At 37.8% G+C, this 27,400-nt stretch overlaps 2 protein-coding genes across 2 annotated transcripts in view; one reads left to right on the forward strand and one right to left on the reverse strand.

The window, feature by feature from the left end:
• The window catches only part of LOC105389330 (semaphorin-2A), a 34,552-nt gene extending 14,376 nt beyond the window's left edge, over positions 1-20,176 (forward strand). Inside the window, exons 2-14 of the mRNA XM_038111956.2 lie at positions 5,536-5,623; positions 11,721-11,772; positions 12,112-12,282; positions 12,642-12,912; positions 13,101-13,331; positions 13,631-13,776; positions 14,154-14,269; positions 14,940-15,094; positions 15,169-15,349; positions 15,432-15,707; positions 16,260-16,394; positions 16,660-16,768; positions 17,559-20,176. Of these exons, the coding sequence (XP_037967884.2) occupies positions 5,536-5,623; positions 11,721-11,772; positions 12,112-12,282; positions 12,642-12,912; positions 13,101-13,331; positions 13,631-13,776; positions 14,154-14,269; positions 14,940-15,094; positions 15,169-15,349; positions 15,432-15,707; positions 16,260-16,394; positions 16,660-16,768; positions 17,559-17,630 (2,003 nt within the window). The 3' untranslated portion in view covers positions 17,631-20,176. The remainder of the gene's footprint in view (positions 1-5,535; positions 5,624-11,720; positions 11,773-12,111; positions 12,283-12,641; positions 12,913-13,100; positions 13,332-13,630; positions 13,777-14,153; positions 14,270-14,939; positions 15,095-15,168; positions 15,350-15,431; positions 15,708-16,259; positions 16,395-16,659; positions 16,769-17,558) is intronic.
• Positions 2,727-5,221, reverse strand: LOC105389319. Its single transcript, XM_038111955.2, has 4 exons — positions 4,720-5,221; positions 4,355-4,464; positions 3,895-4,000; positions 2,727-2,984 (listed from the first exon to the last, which is right to left on the reverse strand). The coding sequence occupies exons 1-4, from the start codon at positions 5,162-5,164 to the stop codon at positions 2,785-2,787; spliced, it is 861 nt and encodes a 286-aa protein (XP_037967883.2). The 5' UTR covers positions 5,165-5,221; the 3' UTR covers positions 2,727-2,784.
• Positions 20,177-27,400: the final 7,224 nt, after the last annotated feature.

Consider the following 27,400-nt stretch of genomic DNA (forward strand, 5'->3'; position numbering starts at 1 on the left):
GTCAAAACCTTAATTCTTTGTTAAAATAATTCGAGTCCACGATTGTAGCCGTAAATATATTTTTTTGCTAGCGAAATTTATAGTTACACAGCGTTAAAATTTGAATTTCTGAGTTTAGAATCAACATCAATGTTTGCAAGCTGCAGCTTATAAGCGGAATCGAATTATTCTTAACTCGAATTATTTTTTATACGATCGGCCTGAGACTGATCTTAATGTTAGGTATCGTGTTAAAGCTGCTCAAGTTCTCAATAGTTGAATCCCATGTTGTAAATAAGCAATTTAGTTTGAAGTTTGAGTGATGAACTAAATTATACTCAAATGAGCAACTGAGAATAATATTATATGAAATCCAAGTTTTCTATCATAAGTGGCCAGTTTCAGACCACTGAGCTCTGCTGGTTTTGTCTCCTTTATAAGGCAGATTAAGTTTTTATATTATATTAATAAGATGATATTTATTGGTTTTGGACCATATGTCATAAAGTTTAAAATCTGATGGTTATATCGCCGAGCATTATAAAGGGTTTAAATACTCCCTTTTAGTAAGCGTCTCTACTAGAACTGTGCAAGTATTCTGACTGTGGCGCGGTTTCCGGCGCGGGCCGCATAAATCTAGCTTTGATACATTTTGATACATTTTGGTGAGACGCCAACTGCCGTCCTGCTTACTGGGAAATAATATACATGGCTGCCTGTTCGCCGGATTTATCGCTTTTATTCCATCTTTTGGTGAATGTGCAAGTCGCCACGGAAATTATAATGTCGAGATTTATTGTAAACAAACTCTGCAATGTTGCACATGTAAGTTTCTTTGATGAGCTTTCGCTTTATGTTACGTTATATTATCCTTATGTAAACAACAATTAACAATATCTAAAACCAAACTTTAGATGATTTTTTATGGTTAATGTTTATTTGTCAACTGTGTAATCTTTTTAAATTACTTATAGCCTTTTTTACCCGACTGCCGAAGGAGGAGTAATGTTTTTTTTAAATAATTGTTTTGGTCGTGCGTCGAGGTTTCGTTGACAAATTGCGTACAGTGAGTGCAAAACTATGAACACTATAGGCATACCATAGAGTAATACTAAACCGATACGCTGCCGGCCTCTAACTAAATCGTCGGAAAACTGTTTGAATACTGGGAACGGAAAGAAGTAAAACATGTTTCACAGGGGTTCCGCTCATCTGGCATAATATTTATTGACCAAAACTCATTTCGCATAACTCGTATGGCCTAAACTTTTTTGGCCGAACCATCACTTTGCCAAGACTTATGTGGCATAAGGCTCGTTTCGTCTAAAACTCTTTAGGCACAATCTTTAAACACCTAAGTTTCGTTTGCTCAAATTTATGTTCGTCTATGTATAATCTTGTTTCTCCTAATGTTATCTTAATAAATAATATATTAAGTATGTAGTAAATGTACAAATTGTGATATTTTTCTCCTAAATCCCGAAAATCACGATATTGTATGAACAAAAAATCGAAAGTTAACGACCAATATAATTATTACAAACCCCATGAGATCGAAAACTAAAAATAGGTGCGACGACGAGCAAAGCGAGGAGGAGCGTGTTAGGTGCACATGTTCATCAAAACCAAAGCGTAGAACCGTTTCACAGTAATTTCGGTATTTTGAATGTTTAAAAAGTTTTTTTAGAATTTCGAGGTCGAAAAACTGCAACGTTTTAAAGTTGAAACTGTTTTATTCTGAAAACATCAGTGTTAATGTTAACATTCTATAATACGAAAAAGTTACCGTTTGCACATTTTGCAGCGCTTTCACTAATATTTATAAAGGGCAAAAAAACGTGTGCAAGTAGGTATGTTGAAGTATGAATTTTCGAATACTTAACTCAATTTATTTAAAAAATCACCGTAATGATTCTACATTATCCTAGAGATATAGGATATCCAGCTACAACAGATATTTTCATCCCGGAATTCCCACGGGAAACCCATAAAAGACGCAAAACTGACACTGAAAACTTACTGTACTACCCTTCGATATCGAAGGTACTACCACAAAAAAACTTTAAACACTGTTTAACAAATGTTTAAAACTATATTTGACATATTTTGTAGGCGTTGGTCAGCGCTAAACACCTGTTAAATACTGTTCAAGTTTTTGTGGTAAGGGCCTTAGTGTTTCAAAAGTGGTATACTTAGCCGAAAGGGGGTAACTCAGGAAATCCGCCTTTAAATCTATCTTATACCACTTTTGCAACACCATGTATTATGTACGGTTTGTGACAAGGTCATGTTTTTTTTACTTTTACTTTTTTTACTTTAACCTCCTTTATAATAATGTAAATAAATTAATGTATTTTGTACCATTAATATAATCACTTAACAAACGTAAAATATACTAGACGAATTTCTCGACTTTCCTGATCTACTGCTATCTGAGGTCAGACGGTGTCCCACGCTACGTGTGAAAAGTCCCCTTTGTGAATCTGTGTATAATTGATTTCGCCGTCGTCCTAGAGGTCTCTCCACGCTACTGACCTATATCTGATTTGGCACCGGCCACCATTCGTTGCTTCAAGTTAACCATTAATTGTTCCGACCTCAATACCTAGTTTTATGCAAGCGAAGCAATTAATAATATTATCTTTGTGTGTTCAAGTTATCACTTTAAAGTTTCCACGACTATAAAGACACGACGTGATATTTAAGGAAAAAATCCAGACCCATTCTTCACAAAAAACGTTTCTGAAAATTATGTAAATAATATATATTGTTTTAAAACAATTTAAACTAAATTCGCTTATAAAATCATCCAACTAAAAACAAACACAACACAAAATACGCCACAAAACACCAAAACCCCAAACCATTAGTGGTCCTACTCCCACCCGTATTGCACCTGTCGCCGGTGCACACGCAGACGTGGTGGTAGACCGGCAGCGTGACCCCGGTGCCGTAGTAGACCTCTGACTGGGATGTCGACCTGATGCAGCCGTCCAGGGGTTTACCTTACATGGAATGGAATAAGGGTCTTACTCTTGTCTAGATTAGTGTATAGTATGGTGTGGTAATATAGTGTGGGCAATATCTCACTGGCTTAGGTTGGTATGATTACCTACCGAAGCTACTTATGATACCATGATTTCAAAATGTGGTCCGGCGAATTGTAGAATAATTGGGCGCACGAAAGGAGCCATACATTAGACTTATTATGTATCTATACGAGTATTCGCACCAAACTTTAGAGTTGGACTAGACTTTGTTAACGTGCAAATATGAAAAGCCGGTCAGTTAAGTAGGTAGTTTAGTAGTGACCAACTCAATAGTTTGGTAACTAAGAAATTACCTTCATGTAGTAATATACAACCTAACTGTAGAAAACAGAAATTAGTACCAAAACATAAATTTGAAATAGTACTGAAAGAAACAAAGGGAAGTTGTGACAATAGGAAAGCTCTACAATCAATAAACTCAAAACAATATTCAATAGCGTTGGGAATAAAACAAAAAAAATAGGCTCAATCGGTCAATCTATGTACAAAAGTATTGGACAAACAACTATTGGAATAATACAGAGTGTATCATCATGCTGATCAACTTTTGTTGTAAAACTTTTCTAAATTGTAAAAAGTTACCAAGAAACTTTCATCTCGTGATTTTTTAATGTCGTAGAACAAAAGTGGTTTGCAATGACTTCACGAGTCATCCTTTCCGCTTACTACACAATTTTTGCAACTCCCTGAATGATGTATTCCATGCACGCCTTATTACCAGTGATGTTGAACTTATTATAAGTCATGTTGAACTTATCACCAGTGATGTTGAACTTATTAACAGTGATGTTGTGCTTATAACTAGTCATGTTGAACTTATTACCAGTAATTTTGAACTTATTACTACTTCTGTTGAACTTATTACCGGTGATGTTGGCCTTCTTGACCATCGCGCTGGCGAGCGCGGCGTACCGCTCCGAGGTCTGGATCATGTTCTGGTTGAACTCACGACGGTACTTGTCCAGATCTACCTATTTATAAACATTATATAGATATAATTAGTTAAGTTCTTTGGTTGACAAAATTGAAATATAATTAAAGAATAGAAAAAAAGGGGGCAAAAAAGTGCCAATAACAACACCTGGATGGACACAGTGATGTTCCATCCAGGTGTTGTTTGTCCACACCATGTTACATAATAATATAATTAATTAATTATGAACAGTTTTCTGAAAGATACAAGCGGATTACCTACTACCTACTCAGCTTAGACGGTACTTCTTTATGTAAAAAAGGAAAATTAGTCAACTTTCAAGAACAACCTAAAGTGAACCACCTAAACATTTAATTAAGGATATTAATAATCGTTTTTATGTATTATGTACCTTATATTGCATAAAGGCTTCTGTATCCAGTTGAGTAGTCAACTCCATCACAGAACTTAGTTCTGGGAAATACGAAGTCCTGTTTAGGTTGTGGATGTAGTGCATCGTACCTGATAAAATGATATTTTGAAGATTAGAAGAAAATCAAATAAATTTGTAGTAGTTGTAAATATAGGTACATTACATTACATTATTAAAGTTCAACTGATAATCTTTAAATAATGAAAATGGCCAAGTTGTAGATAATCTACGAGTTACACTAGTTGATTACTTTCTTTAGGTAAACTGTCCCATATTTCCTTTAACAATCATACCAAACACTTCGATTCGACAGACAAACTGTATAAAAACAGTTTTGTGGATACCTGTAAAATCCGCAAAATAGTACTCCTTCTCAATGCACCCGCGCTCGTAGAAATGGTCCCCCACATCCAGGAACCCCTTATAGCATCCGGTGTGAGTGTAGCAGGTGCCGGCATCATTGCCCAAGAACTCGTGGTTCTCGGAGTCGAACATGTCATGGCAGGCGGTGGACTCGGGGATCCACGGCTGCCCGCGCCCGCACTCCAGGCAGTAGAACCCTGATGGCTTCAGGGTGGTGGTCGGGACTGTAGGACGAGAAATGGGAGGGTCTCCTCTCTCGCCCCTCTCTCCCTCGCCATCAGACAGCTGTCGTCGCGCCAGGATCCTCTTCCTGATGCTGAATAGATCCTGCAGACGAGCCCGTCGGCTCATCGGCTCAGTAACGTGTAGCTTTGCGTAGGGGATGTAAAGGCTGAGAGTCAAAAAGAAAATAAGTTCAGAAAACATTGTAAAAAACTTGTTTACTTGATCAAAGTTACATAGTAAGGATGACAGATTTTACCGGTACTCTTTCAGGAATTGAGAATCTGCATTATTACAGATTATAATTATTATTTAGAGTCATTTGGGCACCACTTGGGAGTGGCTGGATAACACCTTGATAACACAGACGTGGATAAACGTACTATCATTTTTATATGTGGGTTAAGTTGAGGAGAGGTACTACCGACGTCTGAGTGCTTTGGCGCTCCTCAGATGGTCAATTTATGTGAGCAACAGGGTTCGTGTGTCCTCTCCTATTACTTCTATGGTCCTCCCTCTCATTGCTATAGTACCTTTCTCCTATATTTGCTAAAATTGTTTCTCTGTTGTTGCAGATCACATACGGGAGTTTACATGCGGTACGCTTTTTTACCGCACCCTTTATATGAATGAAGATAGAGATACGTTATACGTCGGTGCTATGTAAGTATACTAAAGTAAATACAAAAATACATTAAGTATGTGCTTAAAAATGTTATTTATATATGTAGGCGCAGTGGATATTTGTAGAGAATTAGAAGAAATACTCACATATTGGGTATAATTAACTTTTATTGTAAATTGGAGAAAATAATATGTACAGCCATCATTGACATATATATTACTAGCGTAAGGACAGGGCAAACCACTCAAGAAAATGGCACCCGTGCGTTGGCCCTAAAATCGACATTTTAGGGCCAACGGTCCTCAGTCGACAGTTGTCTGTCAAGGAGAGATAGTCTTTGTTTTTTGTGGATCTTGTGATAAATATGCCTATTTGTGTTGTGAAAGGCTGCAAAAACTATGATAAAAAGGTTAAAAAGGAACATAGAATATCGTAACATCCTTAAATTAATAAATAAACACATTTTAAAGTGATAATTATTTTACTACCAAAGTCTACAATGGCCGCATGATGTATAACGTAACGTACCTAGGGACATTTTCGACTACCCCAACTTTGAATGAAGCTATCGCAGCGTACAACTAAGATATTAATGTGAAATTTTCTTTATTCGGTAGGATATATAATCTATTATCACTAGTATTTGTGCTAAAGCTTTAGTGTGGCCAGATTTTATTAAATTAAGATAAAAGTAAAAATGCTTGTTTTGACCCAAGGTACGTTACACGTTTGTACCAATGGGACACTGTTTCCTATAGCTTTGTACTATGGAAAATGCAAACTTCTAAATAACACCTTATATCTCTGTTCTTATTGATTTACTGCATCTCTCTTCTGTCTAGTTTCACTCTGGCACTAATAAGAACAGAGATATAAGGCGTTATTTAGATGTTTGCATTTTCCATAGTACAAAGCCATAGGAAACAGTGTCCCAAGGTAAAAATTTAATCGTGTCCCAAGGTACAAAAAAGCAATATTTAACCAAAATTTAAATATCTTTATTTTTAATTAATAGGAATCTTTCAGATAATTGCCATGTCATAAAATTAAATAACTGAAAAGTTATACGTGACATCCATGTCTTTATTTTGAGCATGCCTCAATGAGATAAAGCAACACAAAAAACTATACAAAAGCTACTTTTGACTCCAAAAAACTTCATATTGTCTTCACCACACACTCGATGCTGGTATGATCAAGAGACTCACTAGTTTTGCCAAGCGAGTAAAATACTATGCCTAGGGTAGAATTTTAATGTGTTTATTTAGCCGGTTTTTAAAATACAATCAATGTCCCGAGGTACAAGCGTCCCAAGGTACGTTACGTTACCCTAACCTTGTACGGACGTCATTTTTTGTTGGCTATCCTCCGCGAACATTTTCTTGTTGCGTACTGTTTAGAGCGTGATTTTTCATTAGTTATAGTTTTACCCGATCTGCACGGAGGATAATGTTTTCACACGTATGTACATATTATGTATGAATGTAATGGTGCATTTTTCTTTGTCACTTGTTGAATATCATCGCAAAGGTATAACCGCATGCAACTCACTCATATTATAATTATGTACTGTCCGGTGACGACACGACGGCAAAATATGAACGCACGTACAAGGTTGCGTCGCCAGGATTAGTAGATCGGCACTGGCATAGTTCAAATAAATTATGACAGATGACAGTTATTTTGTTTGTATGAAGAAGTTTTCAGTAAAATGTTCTGAAGGGCGTATCCTTCCTTTTGAAATCATTGACAGCCATGTTGTTTGTTACCAGTAGACAAGGAAGTGACATAGATAAATTCCTGACACCCCCTCTCAATATTAAATTTCTAATTGAATATTGCAATTAAATAAACTTATAACACTTCTTTTCTTCCTATGTGTTTAAACATTGAAACAACTTATAATGTAACATTCTTAACTTTACAAACCTACTTCTTATTTTATACAATAAACAGTTTCATTACAAAATAATTGTGTTTTACAGTATTCAGTGGTTTAGTAAATATATCGGCTACATTTTGTTGCGTAGATACATACGATATAACAATATTCTTATTACATACCGCATCTTTAACAAAATGAAACTTAATATCAATATGTTTGGTGCGCTTACTATTTTCGTTGCATTCAATCATTCTAATCGCACTTTGATTATCAACAAGTAAGTATGCATCAATATCCATATTGAAGTTAGCTGATATACCTTTTAAATATATTAGCTCCGATGTTACCATTGCAGCAGCCACATATTCAGCCTCTGCAGATGATAATGAGACGGTGCACTGTTTCTTTGAAAACCATGAAATTAAATTGTCGCAGTAAAATATAGCGCAGCCACTTACGCTTTTCCTGTCTTGACTGTCGCTTGCCCAATCCGCGTCACTGTAAGCTAATAATCTCTTCTGCGAATCTTTATTCTTGATATAGGTTAAGCATTTACTTGCAGTTTGTTTTAGGTATCTTAGTATTCTCTTAGCCGCAATCCATCTTTCTTTCGTTGGTTTATCTAAGTACCTGCTAAGATATGAAGTTGCGTACGTTATATCTGGTCTAGATGTTGTAGAGATGTATGTTAAACATCCGATTAGTTCTCTATACGGTACATTTGTGATTATATCTTCTTCTTCGTTGTTTTTGGATTTAGTAGCCTCTATCGGCGTATTTACACCTTTGCACGATTCCATTCCGAATTTTTCTATTATTTTATTAATCATCTTTTCTTGTTTTATTTTCAATATATTCTGCTCTCTATGTATTTCCATGCCTATATACTCTTTAACTTCTCCCAGGTCTCTTACATTGAATTCTTCTTTTAATTTATTTATAGTATCCATACAGTTTCCCATAGTTATGATGTCATCCACCCAGATCAGTAACCATTCATCTTTTTTCGTGTATAAACAAAAATCATGCTTTGATTGTTCAAAACCTTGCTTAATTATGAAGTCGTGAAATCTGTCATTCCAGCATTTTGGTGCTTCTCGCAAACCATATAAAGCTTTGTTTAGCTTCAGTACCTTTCCTTGGCCGACTTGTACTCCATCTGGTGGTTTTATATATACTTCTTCTTTTAATTCGCCATTAAGAAATGCAGTTGGTACATCGAATTGTCTTAGCTGATGATCCTCCTGTAGTGCATAGCTTAGCATCATTCTTATGGTTGACATTCTTGCCACTGGTGAGTAAACATTGTACTTGTTGTCTGTTTGAAAACCTTTTGCTACTAGTCGTGCTTTCTTTTTTCCATCTTGCTTTGTTCTAAAAACCCATTTGGTGTCTATAGCTCTTTTCTTATTTGGTAGTTCTGTCTCTGTCCAAGTATTTAGTTGTTCGTGTGACTTTAACTCATTATCTATTGCTTCTTTCCATCCTTCTCCTTCTTTTATAGCTTCATCATATGTTTGAGGTTCTATGTGTAGACAGAATGCTATGTTTGCTTCTTGTTCTATAACGTCTTCTTCCAATTCGTAATCCTTTAAATATGTAGGTAGCCTTCTAGTTCTTTGTTCTCTACTTAGTTCTTCATGTCTCTCTTCATGAACTTGCACTTCAGCTTCTCTTTGTACATTCTCATCTTGTTCATTTTCTTGTCCATGTTCTTCTTCTTGGTAGTATCTTACATTATTGTCCTGTTTCTTTTCTTGATATATGATGTCTGATTCATCAAATCTTACATCTCGACTGATGATTATTTTGTTAGTCTCTGGATCCCACAGCCTGTATCCAGTTGGTGCGTATCCTACTAATCTCCCTTCTTTCGCTCTGCCCTCGAATTTACTCTGTCTTCGTAAAATCACAGCCCATGCTTTGCTTCCGAAAGTTTTGAGCCTTGATAGGTCTGTTTTTCCTCTCATAATGCATTCTGGTGTCTCAAAATTAATGGCAGATGAAGGACATCGATTTAGCTGATATGCTGAGCATAATATTGCTTCGCCCCATAGATGTTTTGGCAGATTAGCCTCATTCAGTTGTGTTCTGGCTTTGTTGTATAACGTCTGATTCATGCGTTCGGCAACTCCATTGCTTTGTGGTGAGTATGGGGTAGTATACTGTATAATAATGCCACGCTCCTGACAAAATGATTCCATTTTTCTATTTTTAAACTCTCCTCCATTGTCACATCTTATTTTCTTAACTCTTATTCCTTTTTCATTTTCAAATCTATTTATGTAGTGTATAATATTATCTGTTGCTTCACTTTTAGTTTTTAGGAGTCTCACTTCGCAAAAGTGTGAGTAATCGTCGATTATAGTTTGATAATATCGCTCTTCGTTTAAACCTTCGATATTTGCTGGCCCTGCTATATCTGTATGTATCAATTCGCCTATACTATGCGACCTTGGTTTCAATATCCTTTGGAATGGTTTCCTCTTTCCTTTTCCTTCCATACATGGACCGCATACATTTTTGCTTACCGGTAGGTTCATAGTTTGTAAACTCCTACGGTTGAGGTGTCCCAGCCTTCTGTGCCATACTTCTCCGGTGCTGAAATTAGCATAGTTACATCTATCTACACCTATCTCTGTATGTAACTTATATAGTTTCCCTGAACAGTATCCTACTATTTTATTACCGCTATTATTATTCTTCTGAATTTCTACAGTTTCAGAGTTAAACCTTACTTCACAATCATTCTGAACTATTTTTCTTACAGAAAGTAAGTTAAATGATAAGTCTTCTACTATTAGTGCGTCTATTTTTATACTTGCGCTATCACTTGTGACATAAATATTTCCTCTCTTGTTTGCTGTTACGTAATCTCCATTTGCTATGAATATTTTCACTTCTTTATCTAAGTATTGAATTCCTGACATATATCTCTCGTATTTACTTTGAATTAGATGTTCTGTGCAACCTGAATCTACAATGAACTCTAATTTACAATTCTCTACTTTGTTGTTCTTAAAATTATCATTTTGTGTACCTGCTATGAATGAAAATTCTTTGTTTTCTTCTGATGTAGTTGCAGCCGTGTGCTGCCACGATGACCCCTGTTGGCTCGCATGATGTCTTTGACCTTCTTGACTATAGTGTCCATATTGATATCCTTGTCCTCTTGCTATATGTCCTCTTCCTCGACCATGACCTCTGTTTCCTCGTCCTTGAAATTGTGTTCCTCTTCTCTGTCCTCTTCCTCTTCCTCGGCACTCTGTTGCTATGTGTCCGGGTTTGTTGCATCTGTAGCATGTCACTATATTGGGGAATGCTGTTTCTTCACTTGTGTGTTCCGGATTTTTGTTCTTCATCTTTAGTTCTTCATCTAATAGTCTCGCTTTTACATATTCTAACTTAATATCTGTATTTATTGTTTCTATTGCTGTTATTAAGCTGTCATACCTTTCTTCTAGTCCTGTCAGTATGTAACAGACTTTATATTTCTCTTCCACCTTCTCTCCGGTGCATTCCAGTTCCCGTACGATGGTATCAAACCTGGCGAAATACTCTTCTAGTTTCTCTAATTTTTCATGTTTCACGTTTAGCAATTTTCTTCGTAAATGAATCTTAGTCATTATACTCTTTCTTTGGAATGTGTCTTCTAGTACTTTTACCATTTCTTGTGCCGTGTTGCACTCTTTTATTATGTTTAAATGCTTGTCCGTAAGGCATTGAACTATGATGCATTTAGCCTTCGCATCGTTCGCTTTGTATTTTTCATCACTCTTTTCGGTGGTTTCGCTGTCTAAAACATATTTTATTTGCTTATCTTCTAGTAAGCACTTGACTCTGAACAGCCAATTATCGAAGCTTGAAGCTTCCAACTTTGGGTAACTTTGCGCCATATCGCCCATAACCTGTTATTTATATATGTAGGCGCAGTGGATATTTGTAGAGAATTAGAAGAAATACTCACATATTGGGTATAATTAACTTTTATTGTAAATTGGAGAAAATAATATGTACAGCCATGTTGTTTGTTACCAGTAGACAAGGAAGTGACATAGATAAATTCCTGACAAAAAAAATATTTATATTGTACCTACTTCATCATCATCATCAGTCCACTACTGAACGTTGGCCTCTCCCAAAGCACGCCCCTGTATGCGATCTTCCGCATCCAATCATTACCAGCCACCTTTCGCAAGTCGTCACCACATCTAGCCTATATTTTACTTAATTAATGAATATTGTTTCAGGGATCGTGTATTTAAAATTAATATGACTGATATAAGTCAGTCCCACTGTGAGGTAAGCAATAAATAAACCAACCTACTCTTATAATCTCTACATTACAATATCGGCCATAAACTCAAAAACGCGAAACGCATTGCATTGCGTTGCCTTTACGATCATCTATGGTGAATCGATTATTTAAATTAACCTCTTGCGATATTAGCTTCATAAAATTAATTCCGTAATCGATAACTCAGATGGGCTAGCACGGGGCGCATTTAAGACGTGACGTGACAAAAGTTCTCCGTCGCGCTCGCTCTTGAGGCTGCGCGATACGCGAAGCAAAACTTTTGTCGCGTCCCAGGCTAGCCCTTCTGATCGAAACACAAAACCTACACCTAACCTCTCCCCCAGAGGGACGCACTAGTCCTCGAAGCCGGCAACGTGGCCCGCTGCGTGTCCAAGGGCAAGTCGGAGCCCTTCGAGTGCCGCAACCACGTGCGGGTGCTGCAGCCGCTCGGCGACGGCCAGCGGCTGTACGTGTGCGGGACTAACGCGCATAGTCCCAAGGACTGGGTTGTTTATGTGAGTCTCTATAATTTATTTGGTATTTTGGGCTAATGTCCGTGAGATTTGCATCGCCTTAAGAAGTTTTGACGTGGTGATTTCGCGATATATTGCAGCAGACTTTGTGCTGCTTCCTGCATACAAAATTTCATGAAAATTTGTTCAGTAGTTTCGATGGGAAAGAGTGTCTGAATTCATACGGAAAAACCTTTTAAGGTGAAGGGAAGCTCGCAGTTAACATTTTAAAGCATTGCTGATACTTACAATATCTACTTTATCTGACCTGGAATAAATTAAATACATGTATTATTATTATTTAAGTTTGTAAGGTATACGTTTTATTAATTCGGTAATAATAAGTAAACTTCCTCCAACAGTTAAACCTTACCCACTTGCCTCGCCATGAGTACATCCATGGCATAGGGCTGGGGGTGGCAAAATGTCCGTACGACCCAGCGGACAATAGCACAGCAGTGTGGGTGAGAGATGGGAACCCTGGGGGACTCCCGGCGCTATATGCCGGCACCAACGCAGAGTTCACGAAAGCTGACCCAGTCATCTTCAGGAATGACCTGTTCAACTCCAGGACGGGACTGAAAGAGTACAGTTTTAAGAGAACTCTGAAGTACGACTCGAAATGGTTGGATAGTAAGTGTCAAATACTTTACGTATTTTTGGATTATCTATTTGTGACAATAATTAATAATGATACTGCGGCAAACTAAAAATAATAAATAATAAAATAATAGAGATCGACTACGCTGACCGCAACAGAACTGTCGCAATCCCGATCCTAATATATTCACCCAATTACCATATGTTTCTCTTTTTCCTAGAAACCAACTTCGTGGGTTCCTTCGACGTTGGGGAGCATGTGTTGTTTTTTTTCCGCGAAACCGCCGTGGAGTTCATGAACTGCGGTAAAGCGGTGTACTCCCGTGTGGCTCGAGTCTGCAAGCAGGACACGGGGGGGAAACACATACTGAGCCAGAATTGGGCCACTTACTTGAAGGCCAGACTGAACTGCAGCATACCTGGGGAGTTCCCGTTCTACTTTGATGAAATTCGTGAGTGTGTTTTTTATATTATGATGAATAAAGCGGGTGCTATAAATTGAAGGATATTATTTTTATTACCAACGGAATTCTGGTGCCAGATTTGGATAGTTATTGGTTAATCTATTAGCTTAGCGTACCTTAACATCAGTATTGTTCCTGTAGGATGTGGAATCTTGTAAAACTTATACAGTAAACATCTTCCAACCCTGCTCCATACAGAGATTCTGAAGTTGTATTACGCATATTTTATATGATTTATATTTCCATAAAAAAAACTATTCCTATACAACACGTCTATGTCCATACAGAGAGTGTGTACCAGATCCCGGGTGACGCGTCTCGGTTCTACGCGGCGTTCACGACCGGCGCCAGCGACGGGCTGGCCGGGTCCGCCATCTGCACCTACTCCATGGAGGATATACATGAGGCCTTCGCCGGCAGGTTCAAGGAACAGGTATACTTAATAGAGATTCTTGTATCAGACTTTGTATACATACCTACGCCTAGTGTACCCGGGCATAGTCAGTAAAGGACAACTAATCTGAAATAGCCTTATATGTCCGGCCATAGCCGGGTAGCCAGACAGACGCTAAATTAAACTGGCTAATCCTTTCACCACGGTGACAAACTGTAGTCCAGTTTTACTATAGTTTTTGTCACCGACACGCTGTCTCTGACTACCCAGGGTGCGCTGGACGTATTAGAACAGGAACATTATTTATATATAAGGAACTGGTCGCCACATGAGGGCTCCTTTCGTGTACCTAACCCAGAATAGTTACCACCAGTAGATTTTCATCCTTCTATAAATAATAATATCCCATTCTTCAGGCCACGTCGAGCTCGGCGTGGCTGCCAGTACTGAGGGCCCGCGTGCCGGAGCCGCGCCCCGGCACCTGCGTCAACGACACCGCCGCGCTCCCGGACAATGTGCTCAACTTCATCAGGTAACTAATAAAGCCGTAAACGATGGCAAAATATAATATTTGTATAATAGGTAAGAACGTATCCTAGGGTTTATTCAATTAACCCATGTGCCTTAATCTGCTGTTATGTAATTTTGTTTCTGATATGGTACAAATACGAATCTCCAACTAGCCACTTTTCCTCCTATTCACAATAAAACTACCAGCTATCTGTTCAAGGCTGATTGTGTTTTCTTTTTGGACACCTTGTACCTCCACACTCATATGATTCGCTCCATAACTTTACTGAGTACCTCCGTTAACTTCCAATCTCATCCAACACCGACCCGCAGTCACTTAAGCGCGAAAACGCGAAATTAATCTTGTAAGTAATTCGCATCACGCAGTCATGTCACAAAATATTCATGAAGTAGGGAGCACATTCGCTTTATTGGAAAGCGCGGATTGTTCCACGTATCTCTCCCGAGACAGCTTTAATCTCAACAAGCCGGCGCGACCTCACATTAGTTTCGCGAGTCGCGAGTGCGTTCCTTAATTGGGTCACATGGCGTAATTGACGGCGGCGGCGACGCGCCTTCAGCCTCCCTAACCACGCAAAGCCCTCAATCTCATTTGGTAATTGTAACGTGGAGTGAGATTGCTTCCTAGTAATTGAGCTGAGCTCGTCGGTTAATAAATTATCGTATTTCAGATCTCACCCGCTGATGGACTCGGCGGTGCGGCAGGAGGGAGACGCTCCTGTGTTCTTCCGACGAGATTTGGTCTTGACCTCTTTGGTGGTCGACAAGCAGTTTGTCGACATGTTGGGAGCAGACATCACTTACACAGTGTACTACGCAGGCACAAGTAAGTTGGATAATCATCGACAATATTTCATCTGGTTGAACACGTGACTAAGGTTCTTCTTCCGTATTGTTCAGATGCCGGTGAGATCTACAAGATCGTGCAGTGGTCGGGCGGCGCGGCGCGCGTGGCGGACATATGGCGCGCGGCCGACAACGAACCCGTCCGGGCCATGGCCATCTCCAGGCAAATGCACTCGCTGTACGTCACCACAGACAACCGGATACGACAGCTGCCCCTACGAGCCTGTTCTCACAGGTAACCTTACAGAAATTCCTTCAATCTTGCCAATATCGAAACCCAGATTATAGATATTTAAACGTTATGCCATTGAAACCAGGTACGACAGTTGCGTCCGCTGCGTGCTAGACCCGTACTGCGGGTGGGACAAAGAAGCGGATGCATGTAGACCATACTCGCCTGGTCTCCTCCACGACGCCACTAACTCCACGCCGGCGATCTGCGAGGCCAGCGCGCCTCAGAGGACCATCAGGGCGGGCTACGGGCAGAGCGTGCATCTGGCCGCCTTTGCCAGGACCCCTGACGCACTGAGGGATCAGCACGTGGTGTGGTACCACCATTCCCGGGAGAAGGGACGCTATAAGATTTCTGTCAAGTGAGTGGTATTTAAGATGCGGAGGTGTTTTCGTCTACTAACTCCAAGTTTCTATAAGTATTCCTAAGTTAATTTGTGGCTATATTTACGAGTACTATGTCCTGCATTAAGTCCACCTTTTGTACACTTATATCTCATATTTGTGCAATAAAGTACCTATTAAATAAATAAATAAATCCAAAATAGTGTGATAACAAAAAGAATGATGTTGAGATTATTACTAGATCTACACTAATTACTATTTGTTTGTTTACTTGTATTAGATTGCTACATAATCCTTCAGTTTAACATCCTATTTTTATCCCAGAATTTCTACGGGCCAATCCCTTCAAAAGCTTTCTGCCTCTCACATAACTATCTCTGAAGACCTAGCTCGGAGCGCATGACACGCACGTCAAGACGTGACAAAAGTTTTGCGTCGCGCTCACTCACATCATGAGAGCGAGTGCATCGGAAATCTTTTGCCACGTCTTGAGGTGCGCGTCTTATAACCAGAGCTACCTAGCTCCTACACCGATGCTGGTCTCCTAACTCCTCACTCACCTGATGCAGTTCCGACCACGTGCTGGAGACGTCAGAGCGCGGGCTGGTGCTGCTGGCCGTGGCGGCGGCGGACGGCGGCCGCTACGAGTGCTACTTCGGGCCCACGCTGCTCGCCACGTACAACCTGGAGATTGACATGCACAGGTTACTACTGTCTGTTTATAAGTTGTATTAGAGGTGGATTGGGCGATTGACACTAAGATTTAGCAGTTCAGGAAACCAGATGGAACACTAATTTTACAGACTGTAAAATAGCATTTTATTTGAATGCAATACAATACAATACATACTGTTATTTTGAGAGTGCAGTAAGAAATATTGAATTTTAAGTTTTAAGAGACTTTTAGTTTCTACTTTCATAGACCTATTCCGTTTCTACATTAACTCATGTTTCAATGTTCTACAACAGATGTACTCAGCCGAGCAAGTCGCATGAGTACAAGCAAGTGTACTCAGACTGGTGCCACGAGTTTGAGAAGTACAAGAGCGCCATGAAGGCGTGGGAGGTGAGACAAATGGTGAGTACAAAATAGTAATTCTTCATCTACAGGCTAGACTGGAAAGAGGTGACCCAGCTGATGAAAAGCAAGTCGTAGAATAAAACTTTTCTTAAAATAACCATCTCAGTTATAAATCACCCCTTATCTAACAGATGTAGGTAAATACTACTAAGTTCACTGCACACGTTTCATTCAATAGAGCCATGTCATATCCACGATTCATGACGAAAACATAGGAACAAGAATAGTTTCAGGACTTAACACGTAAATATTTTAGTGCGTGATTATGCGTAATCGTAGCAACGTTTATCGAAAACAGGTACGATTGTCCGTGTTATTTTTGACTGGGTATAATTTTGCCTAACGATTACCTTCCTATTATGACATCGTGCCTCTTTTTGATTGTTAACGGTTACTTACTGGTTCGATATATTAACTTAACTTTAGTACCCGCTTTTCGTCCCGTTAATGATTATGATTGTTATGTCGGTGGCACACACTAGAGCTAGTCTAGGGTAGGCCACCGTGGTGAAAAGATAAGGCAGTCAGAATAGCATCAGTCGCATTCTTCCTAGGGGCGCTTGACGTACAAAGTACAGTTGATACGTCACGCATTAAAATATGGTTACGAAATCTTACCGCGTAGCTTCATTGCTCATGCTACAGGTATTTCCAGCAATGCTCCAAGAGTCTGAACAGTCATTGTTCATGCTACAGTATTGACAAGATTGTGTATTTCCAGCAATGCTCCAAGAGTCTGAACAGTCATTGTTCATGCTACAGTATTGACAAGATTGTGTATTTCCAGCAATGCTCCAAGAGTCTGAACAGCAGTGAGCACAACTCCATGTCCAACGAGCTGGCGGCGTCGCTGCGGTGATAGCACCACCCCAGAGCGCACCACCCCCGGCCTCAGAACTGAACTATAAGTTTGTCACCCGGGTGAGGCCAAACAAGGGTTATTTTTTAAGTTATGAGTCCCATGTACTGACATTTAACAGTGTTCGCGAGGACGGGAGGAGCGAAGTGCGACCAAAATTGTTGTGTGTGTTGCGACCAAAATTTACGCTTGTTTGGTCTCACCCTTAATTCCAATCTAGCTCAAACATGAGTACTTACTTATAAATATTTAGTTTTTGGTTACATTAAGGTTTACAGTTGATGGCAAAAGCATATTGGTATTTTAAAAAAATATATTTACTTATCCATTTTTGATTTCTCCCACAGTTTATCCTATCCAAGTGTCGCTTGCTCAATTTCTGAAATATTAAAATTTTGGATAACAAATTATTATTATTATTGATGTTTTTCTTTGTCGTTTGATAAAATCGATAAAATATAAGAATCGTGTTCCCATTAAAGGTAAATAAGTTTATAACAAAATCGATGTACCTAAGTAAAAAGAATGTCTAACAATTACTGACTGATCAATCGTGTTTGATTTGAGTTTGTAAAATCTTCATTACTCGTATGTTGGAATAATGCTTCACTACAGTTGTAGAATACGTGAATACATATGTGGTTGCAAAGACTATAAATTGTAGGTTGGAGAGTTTTGTTTGTAAATTTGATGCAACTACGGAACTACGGACATGATGACACAAATATGAAATGCTGTGATACCAGTTATTGTTGGTGTTAAATGTAATGTTGAATGTTATATTGGAGGGTCAGGCCGTGCGTCGCTCGATTTTTTCGATCAACGAATGAAGTTAAAAGTTCATTGGAAAAATCGACAAATAGCAGGCAAGTAGTAACTAAATAGGTAGTGTAAATACAACTTTGTTCTATTATTGCGTTATGAAAATACTTATTAAGTACTAAGGTTAGATATTACCTGATAATTGTTTAATGATACACTGATAGGTTCATCGGGTACTGTCGAGTGGACGAAGAATTTATGAGTGTGGTGTTTAGTTACTTAAATCCTTAGAATTACTCCAATAAAGCGAGTGGAAATAAACAAGCCAATTAAATTATGTTTATATTTATTTCAAGTGTATTTCTACAAAATAAATTCATTGCAGTTTCTTGCCCACACGAGAATAAAGTTTATCACCAAAGTTTTAATCCCTGAAAATGGTAGTAGGTACGGGCGGCAAGCGATATACTTTTACGAACCATTTTTTATTTATATCCGCTCTGTTGGAGTGTTCTAAGTATATCTGAGGTTAAAATACAGAGCAATACAAACGCCAAGTTAGCTTTAAGCGTAAGTTTTGTATGGAGTTGCTTTTTTATCACATAACGAAAGCTTAAACGCTTTTAGGATGGTGTTGACACAAACATGCAGTTGTTAATAATGTGTTTCCTTCATTATACTAAATTTGCTTTGGTCTAAAATTTAGGTATTTTTGAATATTCAAATCCACCATGTTAGGTATAACCTCAAGGTTTTTAGAGAAGCTGTGTTATTCTGATCATTATATTTGTTGCAATGACAAGATGGAGTTAATTATTATGAGAAAAATCAACTTGTTTTATTTGAACACTGGATAATTTAATAAGTTTCTTGTATTTTCGGAATTTGAACCCGAATTTAGTAGAAGTTGTTTGTCGTAGACGTGACGTCGGTGGTTGAGTAAGTTGTATGTTGGAAGTCTCGCTAGAATAGTGCCTTGTGAAGCATGCTTATTGTATGATAAAATAAATTATTTATAGAATAACTTGATCGCATTGATTCGAAAAATGAAAGCAATAATGTACCTATAACTATAAGTAAAATGAATTCTAAAAAGCAGTATTGGTATAAGTAAATATTTTAAAGCTGTGTTAGTGATGAAAGTGGGAGAATGCATTTCAGTTAAACTAATGTTAACTATTCAGTTAGTATTTACATTCACTTGTTATTTATTAAATTTATTTTGTCGACGGTTCGTAGTAATAATAACAGCAAAACTACTGTATTACGAGTATCTCGGAGTGGGAAGTTGGACTGATTTAAGTATGTAGATTAATAAAGGGGAAACTTTCCTTGTTAATTTATTTAATAGCTTCAGTGAATCTCGTCGAACGTAATTACACTTTTTAACGATTCTTGATACGTAAGAGTAAGATCTCTATTTGAAATACCATTGCGAAAATCTGTGTTGGTCCGATTTCAGTCCGATTCAAAACAATATCCGGTGCGCATTGCGTAGCGTAGAGCGAAGAAGTGTGTATGTAATTTAAATTAGAGTACCAACCGATATCCCAACATCTACTGCACAAGATAAAAAATAAAATCGAATGACATTCACTACACTTGCCTACCTACAAATTTAATTACCGACTAGTTTGTTTTGTATAGAATAATGTAAATAAACGAGAGAGTATTGTAACAACATAATTGTAGAACGAACGCCATGATAACTTTAAGCTAGAATAAAAGCGATTGTTTTATAAACAGAATACAAAAGGTAAAATAAATTATTTTAGAGCAACTAATGAGTGTGTTATTTCATATTTTCGAGTATTATGGTGACAGGGTACCCATAGCAAATGATTGAGAGCTGATGATAGTGGTAGGCTAGTTTTTATCCAGGAAATCTGAAGGAAAAATATATTGGTGGCACCAAAAACTTTTATATGAAATAGATCCTGGATTTAGTTCTGTAAGATCACTTTTAACGGTCCATGAAAACGTTATTCGAGTTCCATGGAATATTCCACAATTTAATTACGAGGAGGCGAAATAATTGGCACTTGACAATAATGGCAACATTAACTGCAAAATTAATAGATCAGTCTGGATGAAATTGACCTCTTTGTGTTTTAATTGTGTCGTTTTATGGCACACCGACGATGTCCTTATAGTAGCAAAGTCAAAACTAAGTGACATTTACGAAGTTATTAGTGTCAAATTCAAAATACAATTTGAATCCGAAAATCTTTTCAAAACAAGTTCGTAGGGGCCCAGTTCGTACTGTAAGTGCAGTTTTGTTTTGTTATTTTAACTACAGCAGAAAAAAATAATTCATTAATAATGTATAGGCATTTTCGTTTCCATTTCATATTTTGTACATGACGTAACGGATCACTAGTTTCTAATTTTGTCGGCCATTACAACTATTTAGAACTAATTTCGGTCAAAGCTATTTCATAGACCACTGAAGAGTAATTACAGTTATAGTGCCACAAACTTATCTGTTCCGGTGAGAGCGAACTAAATTGGTCCATATAATCTATGTCAATATGAAATTCATTAGTACAGTAAGTAATGAGGTATGGACCAATTTAGTTCGCTCTCACCGGAACAGATAAGTTTGTGGCACTATACCAGTTTCTCATTTGGTTATGTAGACTCGTTGCCAGTTTGAAATACCATTTACATAAGCAGGTATATGTATATACCCATTACTGTAACAATAACTTAACCCCGCCAAATCCAGATTGGTAGACTAGTGGTTGGTGGTTTGTTGCCAAAGTGATATAGCAAGCCGAATAGGAGTGACCCAGGCGGCCATTCTAAACTACTTTTTTAAAAAATGGAGAAGCGAAATTTCTTTGTATTTTGATCAAATTCTTAATTCGATGTTTTAATATATTGGGTCATTGGGTGTCCTCTTTTTAACAGATTTGTGCTTAAATAAAGGACATCGATTAAATACCGTTAGGATCCATTTCCGTTTTCATTTTACTTTATAGTTGAACTATACTCTCCATAGCAGTAAAGCTCAACGAAGTTATTCTAAAGCTCCACTTCAGCAAGTAAGGTTAACAAAGACGTCGATGTCTGCGACAACTTGTGGAATGTCTTTCTTTTGCTGCAAATTCCATAAATTAAGTCGCACAAAATGCAAAGAAACATCCACCGACACACGGCTATTTATGCGGCGGCTAAACGCGAGCCACCGACGAAAAAACACACTTAAACAGTACAGTGAGCTTCAAAAGTATGTGTTCAAATTATTATTAAAATCAAATCACATTTTTAGTTGATTATACTAGAATATGGTAGAGAAAAAGCAGTATACTTTTACACGTAGGCAATTTCAACTAAATACGACCATAAATAATCTATGTCTGATACTTTCAGTGCATAAGTTGATACTTTCAGTACTATGTTGAGATAATACTGATCTCTACCACATCTTAGTAACCTTATTATTACCGATTGTACAATAGTTGATGGCAAATTTCAAATAATTGTACAATCGGGGAACTGTCCCGAACTGTGCGTATTTTTATATTAAACTAGCTGTTCCCACGAGCTTTGCTTCGACTTAAAAAGTTTTCCCATGGGAATTCACAGATAAAAGTAGTAGTAGTAGCCTATGTTCTTTCTCAGGGTCTAGACCATCTGTATACCAAATTTAATTCAAAACCGTTCAGTAGTTTTGGCGTGAAAGAGTAACAGACAGACAGACACAGTTACTTGCATTTATAATATTATTAATTAGGATTAGGATAAGCGGTCAGATAGTCTATCCTCCTCCATTCCTCCATAAAATACAGTCGCTATAACTGTCATTTGTCATTTACTGCCCGTTTCAATAACTCTATCTACCCATGACGGTAGTTACTTTTTTGTTCATACTATTTTGACACATTAAGGGCGGCTTGCGTGACTTCCTATTTAAAGATATTTTAATTTTAGTTAGCTAAAAGCATTTATCTCAATAAACGTATTTATACTAAACACAATTTGTATTGTCTTACACGGCTCATTTGAAGTTGTAATTTAGCTAAACGTACAGTGAAACTATAAAGTCCTGAAATTAATGTTTGAGGAACTAAAATTTTCAGGAGCCTGGCACCATTAGAAAAGAAACATAAAAGTCATAACAATTGTTTATGTCAATAGGCGGTTGGCTGTTTTTTTGAATTTTCTTATTAATTATAAGGATAATCTAGATAAAAGCAACAATTTACGCTTGGTTGCAATTAGGAAGATGAAGAAAAATATTCGTAGTCAAGCTAGTGAAGTTATTTATCGAGTTTTTATACAATGTTTAGCGGAACATCAAGCTGGACACATTTTGTCGAATTTGGAGGATGTTTACGCTCGTACAGCGTGTATGACGGGTATGTAGCATTGTACAAATTGTAATAACTCATTTTTTATTAGTACCAACGCTTCATTTATCGATAAACCTAGGTTTAGAGCCCAAGTCGAACATTGTTTACATGCCACTGATTGTAGGTTTCATCTGGTTTCAGTTGAGTCAAACCTTAACATTTTGATACTTGAAGATATACCTTTTGTTTACTTATTACTTACTAAATTCACATTGTGTGAATTTGGGGGGCATTGTGTAACTCAAAAAGATTTTTTATTTTATTTTATAGTTATATCGGACCAACGTGCCAAAGCGGGCAAAAAATGGAATATTTCTAACTCCTGGAAGAAACATAACTGGCCGTCCAAAAAGAAAAATTGATGTCTTTACTATGTGTGCCCTTCGTCAACAGATCCAGTTTTTTAATACAGTTGGTATGGTAAGTTGTTTTTAAAATACATAAATAGGTAGGAAGTTAACAGGCAAAATTTCAAGTATCAAAGTCAGTTATGTTTCGCTATATAGGGTTGCTACATGAAAGATAGCAGTGCCCTCATTTAATTTCAGGACTTTATAGTTTCACTGTATTTAGCATGTGTTACGTTTCATTCTATGCATATTTTCATCTAAACTTTTAAGTTTTTAAATGTTTACGGCTAGAAAAATGCGTGAACAGAAACAAATGCCGTCAAAATTTTACTGACACTGTCACTAAGTGACACTTGACACTACACAAACAATAACAATGCCAAGATCTGTACAACATAAGAATTGAATTGACTTCTCCCTCTTCTGCAACTCCTCTGTCCTCTCCATATCCCCTCTAGTTCTGTTCTCCTATGAAAGCGTTGCGTTAGCATACCTACAGATGTTGGAATTTCATTTCAGTTTGTGATAAAACTCAAAGTAAGTATGAGTGGAAAAAGTGGCTCACCAATATCAAGCAATACCATGAATGAAGGAAAACATCGCGAGGAAACCTATATATCTAGATTAAGCACATCTTGATATGTGAACACACCAACCCTCAGTGGACCAGCGTGGTGGGAAATGGTCCAAAATTAGGAATTGTAATGGTACTAGGTATAGGTACGACATGCTTCAATGCCGCCGTTTTTGACAGATACAATGCCACTAAACGTATTTAGCGGCGCTAAACAGCCAATTTTGGGTATTTAACTTTGACACTTCGATAAACGTATTTAAGAACAAAATTTTTGCTATGCAAGACGTTAATTGCATGTAACAACTTAAATGTGTTTATTTTCCCCTTAAACACAATTATCACACGTTACGCAAGCCGCCCTAAAAGTTACAACCAGTCAAAATCGTATGATAGTAACTACCAGTCATCGGTAGATAGAGTTATTGAAACTGGTAGTTAGACCACAAAAACTGTAAGTGACTTTTTCAAATGTCCATTAAAAAAAGTTTATTTTGTAGTTGATGTTCGGAACTGAACGCTTTAAAGCTTTAACCTAGGCCCTAGGTGACCTGCCGACTCCTCGATAGTACACTCAGCTGTGAAGCTGGTTCAAAATGTTTTACTAGAAGATTGCACTATACGCTTTTATGAGTATTATTATATCCCTATAGTAGTACTTTAAATTACGAGCCAGCGGTGCAGCGGTTTGGTATACAGGGTATGTATGGATATTACGGTTTATTTAGTTAGATTAAGGTTGTCTAGTCTAGGCTAACGAATATCCCGTTCGCGCATTTCAAAGTCGGCGAGAGGTAGATTCCCTACGTCGGCTCCAGACTTAGTGTAGGACTGTAGGTAAGTTCTATTTATCTCGCTGATTTATTATTCTAATTAAATACAGTCATGAATTGTCTCAGGAGGGATACTCTATACTGACGAAAAACGGACGAACGAGAGATGTCGTGCAATCGGCAAGTTTATTACTACGAGATAGAGCCGTGGCTCGCGCAGCAGCATTACGAAACTTGGTTTTTCGTCATATCCCTTCAACTGGCAAGCGCAGATTTGGTGTGTTCCGGGTTACAATTGAATACTAAAATATTTTTCATGAACTTTCGAAAAAAGTTTAAGGTTTCTGCGGTTTTATTTTATTTGTTGGCATTAAATGAACTGTAATGCAGCTGGGAGTCGACCAGACGCCGAAGGCCGCGGTGCAGATAACCCATTAAAAAAAATCCGCTCGCAGCGGGCCGCCTGCCAGTTGAAAGGATATAGAGTGACCCCACAGAATCCGAGCAATCCGACTGCGGGAATACCTCAACCAATTACGGGCAATGAGGCATTATTCATACGTGCGTATATTTGACGTGTCTGATTTATGTGTTTTAACTAGAGTTCATAGTTTGCAGTGCAAACCTCTAAAGGGTCTCTTTTACCAAAACCGCTAAACGTCATCATAATCAGCCAATACTCATCCACTGCTGGACATAGACCTCTCTCAAGGAGCACCACAACACTCGCTCCTCGACCTTCCTCATCCAACCTCTACCGGCTACCCGCCTAAGGTCGTCAGTCCAGCGGGCAGGAGGGCGTCCAACGGTGCGTTTGCTTGTTCGTGGTCTCCACTCGAGAACTCGTCTACCCCAACGGTTATCGGTTCTTCGGCAGATATGACCAGCCCACTGCCACTTCAGCTTGCATATTTTGACAGCTATGTCGGTAACCTTAGTCCTCTGACGGATAACCACAAACGTATTTAAAATTATTTAAACTTAATAAACATTTTGTACTGACAGACGTTTGGCAGGTGACTAAATACGTTTAGCGTTTGGTGAAATTCCACCCTACAAGAGAAAACTGACCCTTATGATACTCGAACTTCGATTATTTGTGGCAGAAAGTCAAATTTCGTGTATCACTATAACCATAGAATAAGGAGTACTAGTACTCATTATTCTATGCTATAACGCTATGAAGGTAAACTTAACTCTTTTAGGTATGCATTTTGGTAAAAACTTTGTTAAATAACAGATTATAGTGCCACAATCTTATCTGTTCCGGTGGTCAAAATGTGCACTAACGAGACGTCATTGTCAAACGTCCTTTCATACTCTGTGCGTTATTTGAGTTGTCAATTTCTGCGAAGACGCTGACGCTACGTTATTTAAATTTGTTTTGTGGTTTTCTGGGTGAAATAATTCCAAAAGGGCTGAAAAGTAATGCAAGAAAAGTAATACTAGATATATTGGCTTTTATGCAGGAAGAATAACGTATTCAGGCGCCTTTAATTCTGTTTGAAAAATTGGAAGAACGAGTTGCAGCGGCTACAGGTTAGTGTTGCCAAATATGACGAATAATTTTGCCCATATACTCACATGTAATTTTATAATATTTTACCGATAGACCCATGCCCTAGCAGCGGGGACGGGATGGGTCGTGATGAAAGTATATAATCTTTATTTTTCTTTGATTACAGGTGTGAGTGAAGCTGCGTACCTTAGGCAGTATACCAAGAAGAATTTCGCGCACTTGCAGCGATTTTAGACGAAATAATGATGATTAATGACATCTTCTCCCAACCTACGAGTATCAAGGGTTGGCTGGAAGAAATTGTTTTTTGGCAATTAGCCTTTGTACATTGTCTGAATATCTTTTAATTTTATGCTCTTGTTTCTTGTTACTTTAGCAAATGTAAAATAAAGTGTTCATAAATAAATAAATTATAATTACTTAATAGTTTTTTTAAGTCTATCTATCTCGTTATTCCCACGACCCACAGATATTACCTAGGTATATCATTGTAATCTAGATTTAACCTCTTATATCAGAACATAATCAGAACTAATTTTGTTTCTGTTCGCCGTGGACATATTTTCCATACAACAAGTTTCGTTTGATATATTATATCCTCTTTCATTTACTATCGGCCCTATATTTTGATTTATTTATACTTATGAATGTACCTAATTATAACAATAGGTAATAGCATAAATGCATTGTCGTTTAAACCACAAATAGGCAAAATTTAATTGATGGCATCACTGAATTCGATCACATCGGCGTCGTCACCGGAACAGATAAGATTGTGGCACTATACCTGTAAACACCTTTCCTGTAATTACTAATATAGTTACAGGACCTCAACATAATACCCACACTATTTGTGCAATAACAAAGACGGATGAATTACTGAAGTAAACAAACTGGAGTTTCTAGCACAACTTTATGTAAGTATCCTGTTAGCTTAGAATGATGCGTTCCCCAGTTCACCACTCTCCGATATGCATTAACAAGGTTGGAAGGGTAACTAAATTACTTAACTATAAACAGGGAAAATCTGATGATGAAGGCAGGTAGGTACGTATAAGTTTATAGAAAGTTCAAATTTTTGTAAGTACGTACATTCACGTGAGTAAATAAGTACTTAGTACCTTTTCAGTCTCCTAAAACCGCTACACTTTTACAGTTTTCCCGACTGAATTCTGTGTAATTTTGGGAAGGCACACATTTTTTTTAATACTAAACACGTGTAATTCAGGTTTAAGTCATAAATGACTAAATAGTAAGTGTAAAAAGTAAATAAAACGTAACAAGTGCTCATTCGCTAATAACCCCAACTCGACACACTCAAGTGTTTGAAACAGGCAGCCGCAGTAAAAGCGACAAAACAGGCGTTAGGCGGGTCGACTAGAAGTTTAACGGCAACATAGTAGTGGCGACCAAGCTCTTATTCAGATTGACTGA

Source organism: Plutella xylostella, chromosome 13 (genome assembly GCF_932276165.1).
Source record: "Plutella xylostella chromosome 13, ilPluXylo3.1, whole genome shotgun sequence".
Classification (NCBI taxonomy): Eukaryota; Metazoa; Arthropoda; class Insecta; order Lepidoptera; family Plutellidae; genus Plutella; species Plutella xylostella.

Bases quoted from the DNA above. Each gene is read 5' to 3' on its own strand.
- LOC105389319 (XM_038111955.2), bottom strand. From the start codon at position 5,164: ATGTTTTCTGAACTTATTTTCTTTTTGACTCTCAGCCTTTACATCCCC. The intron at 4,001-4,354 runs GTACATAATACA...GTTTATAAATAG, and splicing joins AAGCCTTTATGCAATATAAG to GTAGATCTGGACAAGTACCG. The intron at 2,985-3,894 runs GTAATAAGTTCA...ATTCCATGTAAG, and splicing joins CAAGAAGGCCAACATCACCG to GTAAACCCCTGGACGGCTGC.